General features: G+C 34.9%; 1 protein-coding gene across 14 annotated transcripts in view; it reads right to left on the bottom strand.

The window, feature by feature from the left end:
- Positions 1–17850, bottom strand: part of LOC106054487 (cGMP-dependent protein kinase 1-like) — a 275978-nt gene that overhangs the window by 49260 nt on the left and 208868 nt on the right. For all 14 annotated transcript variants that reach the window (XM_056020546.1, XM_056020547.1, XM_056020548.1 and 11 more), the window contains exons 7-10: positions 14135–14198; positions 10176–10253; positions 4801–4895; positions 869–937 (exon numbers count right to left, since the gene is read on the bottom strand). In XM_056020546.1, coding sequence (XP_055876521.1) covers positions 869–937; positions 4801–4895; positions 10176–10253; positions 14135–14198 — 306 coding nt within the window. The remainder of the gene's footprint in view (positions 1–868; positions 938–4800; positions 4896–10175; positions 10254–14134; positions 14199–17850) is intronic.

Below are 17850 nucleotides of genomic sequence, written 5' to 3'. Positions count from 1 at the left end.
TAGATCTAGCCAATGTTTATTTCGACATTTTGTACAAATCAATGTACACATGTACAGATCAATGTACACATGTACAGATCAATGTACACATGTACAAATCAATGTACACATGTACAGATCAATATACACATGTACAAATCAATGTACACATGTACAGATCAATGTACACATGTACAGATCAATGTACACATGTACAAATCAATGTACACATGTACAGATCAATGTACACATGTACAAATCAATGTACACATGTACAGATCAATGTACACATGTACAGATCAATGTACACATGTACAAATCAATGTACACATGTACAAATCAATGTACACATGTACAAATCAATGTACACATGTACAGATCAATGTACACATGTACAAATCAATGTACACATGTACAGATCCTGTGATTATGTTCAGAGGAAGCGATTAACATTTCAGCTTTATTTTTTGTGATACGATTTTAAAAAGTATTAATGCTTTATATATATATAGTGTGTGTTCAATGCTTTCTACCCGAAGGACCAGTAGTTCAGGTTTCGTTCCCTCATCTGAGACAATAGCTCCGAGGTATATGAAACTACTGACATTTGTAAGCGTTTCACTTCGGATTCAGATGCCAAGCCCTGTTGGCTATTGATAATAATTTTTTTTTTTTTTTCGGTATTTGCATACCATTCGCTGTGGAAGTCTTGTCTATGCGCATCACCAAGTCACACTGTGAGCTTTTTTCTTTTAAGTCCAAAAATATCAAGAGATCTAAGCCTACCAAAAACCATTAGAACATTCTTAGGGCCTACCTTTATATTTATCTTATTTACCAGTTATAATCGAGAGGTAGAAACAGTTTTGTAAGGTGTCAAAACACTTACTCTCTATCTACAGTCAGACATTCCACGCCAGGGGGCAGTGCTATCACATTGGCGGTTCTTCTGTCCTCACTGGAAAAACAGGAAATGCCCACATTTTAAAATATGATTTCAAAGTCACAACAATATAAAAAAAACACACACCAAAAGTGCGTCCTTGAGTTCAATGAAAGCTCTCAAGCAAGAAATGTGACTACGGGATTGTGTTGCTGATTAATAAATGACAATACTCCAGAATACGACGTGGAAGAACTCAAGGAACAAAAATAAATTATTCATTCTTAAAAAAAAGTAGGCGTAATGCATAATTCATTACTGATTAATATTCGTCCCAGAAGTTGAAACAGCCCGTTTCTAACAGCAGAGTTTGCAGACGACTGTTGGAAGGAGATGTCAGGTTAAACTGATAGAGACATTCAAACCAACCATTTCCCAGTCACTTTGAACACAAAAACAAAATGGAGCCAGACAAAAAAAAAAGACGCGATTTTCTTAAAAGCAACGGATTTAATTTAGACCGGAAGTTGCGTCATGGTTGTAAATTTAATGAATTTTAGCCTAAAAAATGAGGGAATAGAAAGGAGGCAACAAATCACTTTCATTATTCTCCCCCCCCCCAACCGCTCTACTTTCCATTTCAGTCGTCTGCTAGCCATGAATGTGTTGAAATTTTGTGCCATTTTGTTTAAATTATCTTAAATGTTCTTATTTATTTTACTTGATAAAAGAAAATAGAAGTTTGTTTGTTTTAGTAGCGCTAATATAGAACACCATCTTTGTTCTGGAGAGAATGTTCTAGGGAACAAATCTTCTGTCTCAGCCTTTGGTTATTCCTAAATCACAAGTTCAACACCTTTTTTTAGCGGCCCCCGAAAGGAGAAAAGACTCTATTAGTTTTGTGTGGCCTGTCTGTCCGTCTGTCCCGTTTAAATCTCAGAAACTAGAAGAGAAAATGAAAATCGGACATCATGATATTTTAGATCATTCAAAGTTCTAATGCAACGGCTACTTTTTCTTTTCCCAAAGAGAACCATCTAATTTTTAAAATTATATATGCAAGCAGATTTTTCAAAAAATTATACCACTTTTCAATGAAATACTTCAGGGGAGGTAAATTTTTTTTAAAAGGTCACGGACTTCTTCATTAATAACTCAAGCTTCATTCATAAATTTGCGCATTGGTACAAAAAATTGCATCTTAGGTCACAATGGTAAAAGAGTCAATGGATCATTATAAAATATATTTTCCATTCATTAACTAACTCATTCAATAGAATACTGATTCTAATGTTGTTTTTAAAAAGAATTTTGACACAAACTTCCTTTTAGTTATAAGTTTAAAAAATAATGAATTACTTTTATAGCGCGCAGTTTTGACATATCCTCATTATAGTCTAAATAAGACTAAATAGAGTCTAGATCTAGATATATTTATAATATATATATATATATACACACACACACACATATATATATATATATATATATATATATATATATATATATATATATATATATATATATATATATATATATATATATATATATATATAAATATATATATATATATATATATATATAAATATATATATATATATATATATATATATATATATATATATATATATATATATATATATATATATATTATATGTATTGATAATTAGAACAAAATTTTAATTATTAATGGCAATAACTTATCTTCTGACAGCTTAGGGGTGCAGATTTATTTTTATGTAAACAATAGTATCACATTAAGAAATGAATCGGATACGAACAGCTTAGTACACCATTACCCGGTAACAAAAGGCCTACTATTATCTTATCTTATCTTATCAAAAAAGAAGATGATTACGTCCTACGCGTCATGCATTTAGTCATGCATATTAAGTTATTAACCAATGACCTAAATTTTCCCTAGTCTCTGGTTTTCCTGGCTAGCTCAGGAAACCCATTCCATGCTCTAATAGCACTAGGGAAGAAAGAACATTTGTACAAATTTGTCCTAGCATATGGAACGAGAGATGTGCCTTTAACTTTGTGTCTTTCTGAGTATTTGATTAAATTTTGTTTTTGTATTTGAAGATTATGGTTCAGTGTTTTATGTATAATTGCTACTTTACTTTTAAGTCTTCTGTGCTGAAGGCTTTCTAAATTTAGTGATTTTACTAAAAGTGTTACTCTAGTCAAATGTGAATATTCGTTTGTTAGGAATCTCACTGCTCTATTTTGTGTCTGTTGCAGTTTCTTAATGTTTTCTTGAGCTGAGGGGTCCCAAACAGAGGATGCATATTCTATTATTGGCCTAACCAAGGTTAAATAATATTTTAGTTTTATGTTCTTATTTGATTTATAGAAATTTCTTTTCATAAACCCTAATGCTTTATTTGATTTTTTGAAAGCTTCATCAATATGGGATTCCATGACAATTTTTCATTTATTATAACACCTAGGTATTATGTTACTCTGTGTTACTGGTTTACCATTAATAAGATAAGTGGAATTAATTTGTTTTAGTTTTTTTGTTACTCTTAATAACTGACATTTTTTTCTGGGTGGAAAGACATGTTCAAATTTGATTCCCATTTCTTTAATTCATCTAATTCTCTTTGTAAAATTTCTGTATCTTGTGTTGTTTTTATTGTTCTGTATAGTATGAAATTGTCTGCACAAATAATCTGACTTTTGTTCCTGAACTAATGCAATGGACCTCAGTCACCAAATGTAAATAACATTTAGTCACGTCAGAATATTAATAAAACAATGAAAAATACGCATCATGTGACAGCCACTATGGATTACATAATTTGTAGAGAAGATATATAGAATCACGTGGGTAAATGTTGTTTATTTACTATTGGTGAATGAGGTCCATTTGGTAAATCATTTATGTAAATTAAAAATGATTCATGATCATAACATTGGCCTAGGACCCTTGGTCTAGTAATTTTAAGATTAAACGTCTAAATTCATACGAGTTCTAGTCTAGATATAGCAGATTCTATATCAAGATTCTATATCTAGTTCTAGATCTAGTAGATATAATGATATAGACCTAGATCTAACTCTAGTTCTAGACTTAGATCTAGTTCTAGACCAAGACTTAGATCTTGAATCTACATTTAGATCTAAAACTAGGTCTAGATCTAGCTAGATCTATGTCTAGTTTGTATGACTAATGATAATGGATATATTAATTTTTATTTGCGAGGGGAAAGTCTTAAGACTTGAAATGTTGTCATTTGTACAATTGTAGCTTTAAAGTAGGTCAGGAAATTTATTTTTTTTCGTGTTGCCAATTTATCTAATTTTGTTAGAAGAGTAAATCTTTTTTAGTTTCTCTTTATTACGTGTAACATGATATTAATTTTGAATGTATGGATTATTATTTAAATGAATATAATCTCCGAGACAAAGATAACGTACTTAAACGATATATGCTGATATACTGTAGAGCTCTACTATAAAGAGAACAAGAGAACTGTTCAACAAATTCTATCGAATTATAGACCAGCTCCTTTTCTAAGGTCAAATTTGAACACATGATTATACGATCAACGGAACGCCCAACCAAACAAACAATGCCAGGTACTCTCTCGATCTGAATGGAGTTCAAATACGAGACTTATAGCTTCAAGCTGATTGCTCTATCACTCGACCACTGAGTATTTTATTGTCGATCTCTTCTTAGTATCATTACATCAATGTCAAGACCTTCATGTGTTTTCAGGGCCCTGAGTGTTGTCCCTTGTGACAATCTGTCGCTTTAATTACCACAAATACGTTCACAGATTTAAAGACTAGGATAAAATAAATTTCGCCTCTTTTACCATTCTCCATTCTTTCAGTTTTATATTATCCCTAACGATACGGTCTCAAGTCCTCACAAACTAATTATATGGCACCATTTTGAGCGGTTACTCGACACCACTGACCTTAGCAAAGCTTTTTCTCCAAAGTAGTCGCCACGTTTAAGCCGCCTGACTTCTTTAGGTTCTGACTGACCAGCTATCATCTGTGTAACTTTCACCTGGAACCCAAGAGATGGACTTAAATATGGAGTTAAATATTCACTTAGATATTGACTTAGATATCCACTTATATATTGATCATTGCAACATCACCTTAAATAATAATCATTTGACATCTCTAAGGCAACAATAATCAATAAAGACAAGAGAGTAGGACACCTGTAAAGTAAAAATAAGACAAGAGAGTAGGACACTTCTACAGCAACAATAAAGACCAGAGAGTAGGACACTTGTAAAGCAACAATAAAGACCAGAGAGTAGGACACTTGTACAGTAACAATAAAGACAAGAGAATAGGACACTTGTACAGCAACAATAAAGACAAGAGAGTAGGACACTTGTACAGCAACAATAAAGACAAGACAGTAGGACACTTGTACAGCAACAATAAAGACCAGAGAGTAGGACACTTGTACAGCAACAACAAAGACCAGAGAGTAGGACACTTGTACAGTAACAATAAAGACAAGAGAGTAGGACACTTGTAAAGCAACAATAAAGACAAGACAGTAGGACACTTGTACAGCAACAATAAAGACAAGAGAGTAGGACACTTGTACAGCAACAATAAAGACCAGAGAGTAGGACACTTGTAAAGTAACAATAAAGACAAGAGAGTAGGACACTTGTACAGTAACAATAAAGACAAGAGAGTAGGACACTTAAACAGCAACAATAAGACAAGAGAGTAGGACAATTGTACAGTAACAATAAAGACAAGAGAGTAGGACACTTGTACAGCAACAATAAAGACAAGAGAGTAGGACACTTGTGAAGTAACAATAAAGACAAGACAGTAGGACACTTGTACAGCAACAATAAAGACCAGAGAGTAGGACACTTGTACAGTAACAATAAAGACAAGAGAGTAGGACACTTGTACAGAAACAATAGAGGACAAGAGAGTAGGACACTTGTACAGTAACAATAAAGACCAGAGAGTAGGACACTTGTACAGTAACAATAAAGACAAGAGAGTAGGACACTTGTACAGCAACAATAAAGACAAGAGAGTAGGACACTTGTACAGTAACAATAAAGACAAGAGAGTAGGACACTTGTACAGCAACAATAAAGACAAGAAAGTAGAACACTTGTACAGCAACAATAAAGACCAGAGAGTAGGACACTTGTACAGTAACAATAAAGACAAGAGAGTAGGACACTTGTACAGCAACAATAAAGACAAGACAGTAGGACACTTGTGAAGTAACAATAAAGACAAGACAGTAGGACACTTGTACAGTAACAATAAAGACAAGAGAGTAGGACACTTGTACAGCAACAATAAAGACAAGATAGTAGGACACTTGTACAGCAACAATAAAGACAAGAGAGTAGGACACTTGTACAGTAACAATAAAGACAAGAGAGTAGGACAATTGTAAAGCAACAATAAAGACAAGACAGTAGGACACTTGTACAGCAACAATAAAGACAAGACAGTAGAACACTTGTACAGCAACAATAAAGACAAGAGAGTAGGACACTTGTACAGCAACAATAAAGACAAGAGAGTAGGACACTTGTACAGCAACAATAAAGACAAGAGAGTAGGACACTTGTACAGCAACAATAAAGACAAGACAGTAGGACACTTGTACAGTAACAATAAAGACAAGACAGTAGGACACTTGTACAGTAAAAATAAAAACAAGAGAATAGGACACTTGTAAAGTACCAATAAAGACAAGACAGTAGGACACTTGTACAGCAACAATAAAGACAAGAGAGTAGGACACTTGTAAAGCAACAATAAAGACAAGACAGTAGGACACTTGTACAGCAACAATAAAGACAAGACAGTAGGACACTTGTACAGTAACAATAAAGACAAGACAGTAGGACACTTGTACAGTAACAATAAAGACAAGAGAGTAGGACACTTGTAAAGCAACAATAAAGACAAGACAGTAGGACACTTGTACAGCAACAATAAAGACCAGAGAGTAGGACACTTGTAAAGCAACAATAAAGACAAGACAGTAGGACACTTGTACAGTAACAATAAAGACAAGACAGTAGGACACTTGCACAGTAACAATATAGACAAGAGAGTAGGACACTTGTAAAGCAACAATAAAGACAAGACAGTAGGACATTTGTACAGCAACAATAAAGACCAGAGAGTAGGACACTTGTATAGCAACAATAAAGACAAAAGAGTAGGACACTTGTACAGCAACAGTAAAGACCAGAGAGTAGGACACTTGTACAGTAACAATAAAGACAAGAGAGTAGGACACTTGTACAGCAACAATAAAGACAAGAGAGTAGGACACTTGTACAGCAACAATAAAGACAAGACAGTAGGACACTTGTACAGCAACAATAAAGACAAGAGAGTAGGACACTTGTACAGCAACAATAAAGACAAGAGAGTAGGACACTTGTACAGCAACAATAAAGACAAGAGAGTAGGACACTTGTACAGCAACAATAAAGACAAGAGAATAGGACACTTGTACAGTAACAATAAAGACCAGAGAGTAGGACACTTGTACAGCAACAATAAAGACAAGAGAGTAGGACACTTGTACAGCAACAATAAAGACAAGAGAGTTGGACATTTGTACAGCAACAATAAAGACAAGAGAGTAGGACACTTGTACAGCAACAATAAAGACAAGACAGTAGGACACTTGTACAGTAACAATAAAGACCAGAGAGTAGGACACTTGTACAGCAACAATAAAGACAAGAGAGTAGGACACTTGTACAGCAACAATAAAGACAAGAGAGTAGGACACTTGTACAGCAACAATAAAGACAAGACAGTAGGACACTTGTACAGTAACAATAAAGACAAGAGAGTAGGACACTTGTACAGTAACAATAAAGACCAGAGAGTAGGACACTTGTACAGCAACAATAAAGACAAGAGAGTAGGACACTTGTACAGTAACAATAAAGACAAGACAGTAGGACACTTGTACAGCAACAATAAAGACAAGACAGTAGGACACTTGTACAGTAACAATAAAGACCAGAGAGTAGGACACTTGTACAGTAACAATAAAGACAAGAGAGTAGGACACTTGTACAGTAACAATAAAGACCATAGCAGAAAAGGAATGGATATGAAGGCAGTTGAGACTGAAGTGGAAGTCACAATGTAGATTACTCAGGATTCTTTTAGTCAATGAGGTTCTATAGAAGTCCTGCAGTTTTTGTAGAGTTTTAGGTGACCGGTCATTTCTTCTTTGGTCACTTCAACACCGGTCATTTCATCCCCAATTTAAAAAATTTTTCTTCGACATTATGAATTTGTGCTATTGCGTCATTGACTTAAAGCCCCCATTTCATCTAATATCTAAACATGTTTAATTAGAATGCTTGTTGATATTGTTGGCATGTTATTATAGTGCTTATAATGTCCCCCCCCCCCACCTTTTTTCAATCTTGTTCAGAAATATAATCCTATATGTAAATAACTACCCATATTGTAAATCTGGGTGTGTACTTAGTTATAGTGCTTATATGTGAAGTAGGGGACGTCAATATTATCACGTAATGACGTAATGATCAAAGGCTGATTACAATACTTATGATCATGCCGCTGATCTTCTGAAATGACCGGGAACAAGGAGTTTTAATTTGGTAGCGCTTCTATTATAAAGTTGAAAGTGGCAAATATTTAGGAAGTATTAAAGTAGATTGCGCTGTCTAAATTGATTTCTATATTCATTCCCTATATCATTAATAAGCAACATTTTAGATTTATTTTTAAAAGTGAAAATGATAAAGTATCTATTGTCGAGTGCTAATTAGAAGTTCGCCACCTGTCGGATGTTTTTTTTATCGTTGATTTTTAAAGTTTCAAAAAAAAATTCATTTTGAAACTAATTCTCTTCGTTAATCCTGTGTAACCAGATGCAGAGTGCATATCTATCACTATCATGAAGTCCCTTGCAGTTGTTCGAGTCGATTAAGAATTAAATTAAAATTGTGCAACACGCTAAACCAGTATCTGCATTTGAGAGAGACGACATTGAAACCATTGCGTTTCGTTGAGATTCGCCTGTTAACGAGCCTACAAAAAAATTGATTAAAAATCTTATTTAAAAAAAAAACCAGATGTTCCAGAAAAAGATATTGGATCAATTACTATTTGGCATGTTTTTATAGTGGTGTCAAAAATCTCTTCAATCGATTCTCTTGAGAAATCTTGTAACGATAATTATCAGGAAGTGAAGGGAAACAGTTGAAGCAGCTCGAGGCTGAAAAATCTGGTCAGTTTCTGCTGCGTTTTTATTTTCATTAGATTTTGAAAGGCTAGATTTCTGTCGGCAGGCTTGTATCTCCAAGGGTTTCCCGCCACAAGGAACTTGACACTTGGAACCTATTTTTGAGTGTCACGGATTACACTTTTTTTTTTTTTTTTTTTGGTGAGATTTGGTGAGATTTCAGTATATCTGCACACATTTTAAGCAAAGGAAATCTTGCTGAGTAAAAAAAAAGTGATTTGAACATTTTTTAAAATCCTTTGTTTTAATTGTACACAATATCTAACTTCACACCAACACCATAAGTGCTTTATAATCACGATTAATGAATGGAATTATTGAAAACTTTCAAGATTTATAACAAAACCAATAGTTCACAATGTCTACATTATGTCTTAGTACGATCAGCGCAGTATTGGCAATGTAGTTAGAATGTGATGTTTAAGTGAAACTTTGATATGAAAGTTTATTTTCTGTGCTTATAATGTATGCTTCTATTGTATGCTTATGTGTAATGCACATTATTATTATACACAATCTGCATAAAGAAATAACAAAAATTACATGCAGAGTGACGAGGTTGTCAAAAACATTATCTCAAAGTGAACACATACAAGCAATAGAACATTATCTCAAAGACAAGCAATAGAACATTTTTGATTTTAGCAAATCTCCAGTCTTAAGCTTTCTACCCAATGTTTTCTATTGTACCCTAGCCCAGTGACTCTCTGGCTCAAGTGACTCTCTAGAACAGTGACTCTTTAGCACCGTGACTCTAGCACAATGACTCTTCAGCAGTGATCCTCTAGCCCAGTGACTCTCTAGCCCAGTGACTCTCTAGCACAGTGACTCTCTAGCCCAGTGATCCTCTAGCCCAGTGACTCTCTAGCCCAGTGATCCTCTAGTCCTGTGACTCTAACAAATGTTTTCCTTTTGTTATTCAACCAAAGACCCCCCCCCTCAGTGTGTTTATGTTGTTACAATGTCTTACAGTGCAGTTGTCTCATCTCTGCAAAGCAAAAGTTTTAACTATCACTGACCTATCAAACTTACCTCTCCTTTGTTGATAATAAAAAATGTATCCCCCGTGGCTCCCTCCCTAATAATGTATTCATTTTCGTTGAAAAAATCCTGGAAAGAAAAGAAACAAGCATGAGGATACAATGTCACCTTGAAGTGTTGGACTCTGCGCTCACCAAACAAATTGGGGGGGGGGGGTGTACCAGAGGCCGCATCATAACAAATCGTCGAGTTCTCGTCCGCTCTTTCGGCAGACGTTTGGAAGGGCCGGTTCTGTCCAGCGGGTCGTGGGATGTGTTTCACTGCGCAATGCAAACATTATTTGTACATTTGAAATAAGCAAAGGAATTGAGAGGCTCTAGAAGAAATTCTCTCCCTTGCATAGACTTCAAGACAAAGAGGAAGATTAAAACAGGATCAACGATGACCTGTGACCACTGTCACAAACCTGCTGACTAAAACTTTATGGACGTATCACAAGGCTAGTGAAGACCTTCCTTCAGGGAACAGTAGCAGGAAAAAGAAAGAGAGGTAGAGAAGGCGATGGTAAGGCCAGCCATTGGACAGAGGAATGGTGAAAGACGGTTGGCATATAATGTGTGGTGCCCCAAAGGTTCAAGCCACTTAGGGGGAGATGAGGGTGAATCAATGGCAAAGATTTCAATGTAGTAACTAAGTAACTAACTAAGTAACTAACTAAGTAACTAACTAAGTAACTAACTAAGTAACTAACTAAGTAACTAAGTTAGTTAGGGCTCGAAGACCGAAAGTGCATCCACTACTCAAACATCACAAACTAATACATTCTGGGAGTGCGAGTCAATAAATAGAATTGACAGGTCATCGTCGGCATCAATGACCATTGTGATCCAGTTTTAACCCATACTCATCCCGCAGCCATTCCCCGTAGTCCTGCGGGAGGTTTGGACTAGGAAGTAAATTATCTTCAACTCTGAAGGAACATCCGAAACATCTAGAACAAACGAATAGCCATATGTTTTTACATTTATTTTTTTAGTATTATTAATTTTTTTTTTGTTCACCAATGCCGATGAGCCAGTGAAAATGTTCATTTGATTTTTAATTAATGCAATCATGGAAATACAATTATTTTACAAACTAAACTAGTTCATTTGCTTCTCTTGTCAAGTAACGCCTTTAAAAGTTAAGAAGATGTACAAACAGCAACTGACGAACATACAGACGATATCATACGTATTTAAAATATACAGGGGCATAAATAGAAATGTACATGAGTCATGGACACACACACACACATATAATACTATTTGCTTATTTAGTTTTTGAGGTTTCCAAATACAAAATCACATGATAACCCTGGCATGACCTCCAAATCCCAACTGTGCTATGATGGTACCATTGATTACATATACTAGCTATTCTAAACATGTGGAGAAATCTATTTGTTTTGTTTGTAACAAACAACAGAATTTTAATCCTTGAAATCGTGACTACCATGTGGATAAGTTTAGAAATAATTTTAGAATGAGAACATTTGATATTAGCAGCAGCTATTTCAAGAGTTCAATTTCATTTTACAATTTAATTTTCAAAGGCATTAAGAAAACTTGAAATTAAGATTCAACGTTTTTTATGTTGTAGGTTTGTGTTAATTATCTCCCTTTTTATAGCCTTTATTTCAACGGAAGGGACGAGGAGGACGTTTTATTTACGCATGACATTGACGTCATAGCGCTGAGAATTGAATTTGTATGAGTGTCAAGAGTTCAATTTACAAAACATGAAAAACTATCTATCTATCTATCTATCTATCTATCTATCTATCTATCTATCTATCTATCTATCTATCTGTCTGTCTGTCTGTCTGTCTGTCTGTCTATCTATCTATCTATCTATATGTTAGTTTCTCTGTCTGTATGAGAGGGAGAAAGAGAGAGAGAGAGAGCTTTATGTAGTGTGAAAATTGCCCGGACAAATATCCCGTGAGCGCAGATGACTTAATATAACTTATAACATACACTGTTTTCTTGTAAGTCGAATGACCCAATCAACTTTTACGATCAGACGATCTTAATTTATATAGAGCATCAAAGTAAAAAGGTTTCAGTGTAGTGACTGCATTGCACTATGTATTATTAGGAAACTTTTCTTCGACCTACTAAGTACTTCTCTTCCTCCCTCTCTCTCTCTCTTTCTCTCTCTCTGTCTCTGTGTATATATATATTTCATTAAGACAAAGTATGACTTATGACCGACGAGAAGAAGTCAGGTTGTCTAAGTCTACACAGAAGTTAGAAAACTAAGAAGAGGTCACCATGACCTAAAAACAGAGAAAGTGTCTTCATTTGCTACACAGATTCTACATCTCCCTCGTCACACAACCCTGAGCTTACGTATTCTAACACACCAGTGACAAACACACATACTTACGTATTCTAACACATCAGTGACAAACACACATACTTACGTATTCTAACACATCAGTGACCAACACACATACTTAACGTATTCTAACACACCAGTGACAAACACACATACTTACGTATTCTAACACATCAGTGACCAACACACATACTTAACGTATTCTAACACACCAGTGACAAACACACATACTTAACGTATTCTAACACATCAGTGACAAACACACATACTTACGTATTCTAACACATCAGTGACAAACACACATACTTACGTATTCTAACACATCAGTGACAAACACAAATACTTAACGTATTCTAACACATCAGTGACAAACACACATACTTACGTATTCTAACACATCAGTGACAAACACACATACTTACGTATTCTAACACATCAGTGACAAACACACATACTTAACGTATTCTAACACATCAGTGACAAACACAAATACTTAACGTATTCTAACACATCAGTGACAAACACAAATACTTAACGTATTCTAACACATCAGTGACAAACACAAATACTTAACGTATTCTAACACATCAGTGACAAACACAAATACTTAACGTATTCTAACACACCAGTGACAAACACACATACTTAACTATTCTAACACATCAATGACAAACACAAATACTTAACGTATTCTAACACATCAGTGACAAACACACATACTTAACGTATTCTAACACATCAGTGACAAACACACATACTTAACGTATTCTAACACATCAGTGACAAACACAAATACTTAACGTATTCTAACACATCAGTGACAAACACACATACTTAACGTATTCTAACACATCAGTGACAAACACAAATACTTAACGTATTCTAACACATCAGTGACAAACACACATACTTAACGTATTCTAACATATCAGTGACAAACACACATACTTAACGTATTCTAACACATCAATGACAAACACACATACTTACGTATTCTAACACATCAGTGACAAACACACATACTTACGTATTCTAACACATCAATGACAAACACACATACTTACGTATTCTAACACATCAATGACAAACACACATACTTAACGTATTCTAACACATCAGTGACAAACACACATACTTAACGTATTCTAACACATCAGTGACAAACACACATACTTAACGTATTCTAACACATCAGTGACAAACACACATACTTACGTATTCTAACACATCAATGACAAACACACATACTTAACGTATTCTAACACATCAATGACAAACACACATACTTAACGTATTCTAACACATCAATGACAAACACACATACTTAACGTATTCTAACACATCAATGACAAACACACATACTTAACGTATTCTAACACATCAATGACAAACACACATACTTACGTATTCTAACACATCAATGACAAACACACATACTTAACGTATTCTAACACATCAGTGACAAACACACATACTTACGTATTCTAACACACCTGTGACCAACACACATACTTACGTATTCTAACACATCAGTGACAAACACACATACTTAACGTATTCTAACACATCAGTGACAAATACACATACTTACGTATTCTAACACATTAGAGACAAACACACATACTTACGTATTCTAACACATCAGCGATTTTTGCAAGTTTTTCCGAAGGCAATTGTTTAAGCAAAGGCACACTGGAGAAAATAAAATGAATGTTTAGTCGTACTGTAAGAAAACATTTTCATTGTACAGGGGGGCTCAAAATTTCAACTTCAGCCTCGTTAGTATGTACTATAAGACACTCCATTACAGGAATTACAATAAACTGTGGTTAGAAATTTCATAATTCATGTTAAAAATGAAATAAAATATTCCATATAGTTACTATGATTAGATGCTATATGATCTTTGATGGTGTCTATCACAAAAGGCTAGAATGTAGATAGTATTTAACTACTAGGTACACAGTCTTTTACATTAGACATCACCATATATCCGAGACCCTGCAGATGCCATACACAACAGAAGCAGAAAGAAGGGTGATTACATATGCCCAACCTGCAACCGCAGCAGTGTATCAAGGATTGGCCTCTTTAGTCACACAAGAAGTTGCAAAGGGAAAAGATGATCTCTCGAGACGTAAAATGCCACAGAGAGAAAGAGAGATGACCATATACATAATTTCAGATTTTCAGCTTAACCGACCTATGAATTATGTCTAAGGTTTGAGAGTCTACTTGGAAGTACCATACTCAGACTCAGCCAATTAAACAAACAATAGAAAATATAGATTACTTTTTTTTAAAAAAGGGAAAGAACCGCTTATTACTGCCATTGATCTCAAAATGGTGGGGTTTAGCTCCCTTGCTACTATATAAAACAAAATTAACTAACAAGTACTAATTGATTAACTAAGTGGTTAATTTTTGGATTGATTTGTGTATTGTCATCGCCTATAAATAATTATGCAAAATTTCAACTTGATCCGAGAATTGGAAGTGGGCGAAAAAAAACGTGTCGAAACGTAATAAGGGGATCAAACCCATATATACATTCACATCTCTCATTAAGTAGCATTTACTTCTCTTATTTCAGTATCAAACAAAATATTTAATCACCAATAATTAATTCACTAATTGGTTACTTTTTTGATTGATTCGTGTCTTGTCAGGTTCATTGAATAATTGTGCAAAGTTTCAACTTGATCGAGAATGGGAAATGGGAGAAGGAAAACATGTTCAAACTTTTACCAGAGAGACAGACAGACAGACAGATTGAGTTGATACAAGCTTTGTAAAAAGGTCATTATCCTAAAAGTTTTCATTTAAGAAGGTCATTAAAACATTCCTCTAATAAATTGAAAGCGAGGCTGAATGTATCTATTTATAAACGTGATAAACTAAAAGCCAAAGGAAATAACCCTAGCTCAGCAGATTTCAATTCCTCGGACAGTTCGCGAGACTATCAAATCACTTGGACCTTGTCCAATGCTCTTTTAGAATTCTCTACATTGATGCCCAGCCAATAACGATTTCTAAAGGACCCGGGGTATAGACAGTTGATCCGGGAGGGGCAGAGGGTGTAAAAATAAAATCTCATAATTATCTTAAAGTAGCTCGGGGAAACACAGATTTAATTGGATCCTTCTTCAAAGATAATCTATGAAAAAAGATTTTTTTTTTTGGTCTGGGGATTTCTAAGTTTATTTTTTAAACCTGGGTAGAGCTTGAGGGAGGTTTTAAACTAAAAACAATTAATTAAAATAAACTCTAAGTAATTGAACCGGGCCATTTCATTTCTTAATGATGTCAGAAATGTATTTTTTTTTTGTTTTTTTGCTGTTTATCCTTAGGGGAATGAAATTGTTTGTTTATAAAGGCGATTCTTTAGTAATATAGGTTATTTTGTAGCCTAAAATATTTAAAAATTGTACAGCGTTTTTCTGTTCTAGATCTACGGTGTTTGTCCAATACTTACGGAAATGTGCATGAATATTCCTTAGCCATGCCTTGTTAGAAACCCTCCTACCCCACAACCACCCTTTAAATTTGAGTGATCGATAGCTGAATCTAGATTAAATTTATGCCAAATCCAAATCTCCTCCTTTATGAATATGTAACGAGTATCTCTCCGACTTGGTCAAATATCTTGGAGAGTATGTTAGAGAAGTATGTTAGAGAAGTATGTTAGAGAGTAGGTTAGAGAAGTATGTTAGAGAAGTATGTTAGAGAAGTATGTTAGAGAAGTATGTTAGAGAAGTATGTTAGAGAAGTATGTTAGAGAAGTATGTTAGAGAGTAGGTTTGATTGTTCAATCTCCAGCCTCCGAGACCTTGAGGTGTTTTTCTTTTTAAAGCTTTATGATTTAAATGAAAATGTCTGAGATATGATAACAGTGACACCATTATTCTTTTGCTGTTATTCTTTAAGAGTTCGTTGTAATGTTCTCAATGCTCATTATAAAATCATTTGTAAAACTAAAAAAATAAATATCATTATTTTTAAAATTATCTTTTAGCTTGTGAAATCAACCCATTCAACGCCGGATATTTCGCTAATAATCAGAGAATAAAAACAGAAATGTTATTTAATGATGTACTTTGTGTTTCCATCCTCTCAAGAGGACACACCCACTTAGAGGCCATCTAATTATCAAAAGATTAGTTTGAGTTATGGATCGATATTCTACTTTTGAATACAAAATGTAATTTTAAATACACATCCAGATACATGGTGAGGCAGCACGCCCCCCCCCCTTATATACACACACACACACGCACAAAAGTGAATCTCATGTGTCTCATTCGCAGACAGAATGTCTAATACTAAAAGTAGCAGGGAGTTCTCTGAGTGAGGATAATTCAAGTGCTAGTCTCTCGTACCTCCAACACTAACTCAATCACCAGACAACCTGACATCCTGTAACCATTGTGCTCTCCCCCTCTCCTCTGTCACTTCGGCCCTTTCAGGCCTGGGCCTATAATCTTCTGTCAATGAATGATCAGAACGGGGGCAGGGAGGGTTGAGACCCTTGACACGGAAGGAAATAAAAGTCAAAGTTACAACCGATTGTTAACCTTTGTAAAATAATGCCGTTGACCGGATCCGTAGAGCAATTTAATTTTATTGTGCCAGGAGACAACGTCAGATCCTATGGGCAGACCGTCACTGCTGTCATTTCAATCACGAATAAACACATATAAAAGCGAAGACAAGAAAATCTGAGACCAGTCAATGGGAAGAGTTTTGAATGCACGACATTTTATAGCGAGCCTTAGTGTATATCAGAGAATGTAAGTACATGTCAGTGCATGCTAATTAGTGTCAGTGATGTCAGAGCATATCAGGTTATGTGAATATCATTGATGTCAGTGTAGGTCATTAATGTCAGTGTAGGCCTTTGATGTCAGTGTATGTCGTTGATATCAGTTTATTTTGTTGACCTCAGTGTGTGTCTGTGATGTCAGCGCGTGTCACTGACTGTATGTCAGGGATGTCTGTGTTATTCACTATTCGCTACATATCTGTTTAGACCTAAATGCCAAATTAACAACAGTTATTGTCCATTCGTTATAGTCACCATCGTCTATCCAATTATAGTTACCACCAACCCAAAATTTACTTCATTCATCTGATCACTCGGGGAGATGTAAGGACCAGATGTAACAGAGAGATGTAACGACCAGTTGTAACAGAGATGTAACGACCAGATATAACAGAGAGATGTAACGACCAGATGTAACGACCAGATGTAACAGAGAGATGTAACGACCAGATATAACAGAGAGATGTAACGACAAGATGTAACATAGAGATGTAACGACCAGATGTAACAGAGAGATGTAAC

Source organism: Biomphalaria glabrata, chromosome 2, assembly GCF_947242115.1.
Source record: "Biomphalaria glabrata chromosome 2, xgBioGlab47.1, whole genome shotgun sequence".
NCBI classification, from domain to species: Eukaryota; Metazoa; Mollusca; class Gastropoda; family Planorbidae; genus Biomphalaria; species Biomphalaria glabrata.
Note: the sequence above shows the minus strand (reverse complement) of the source record. Positions and strands in the feature narration are given on the sequence as shown.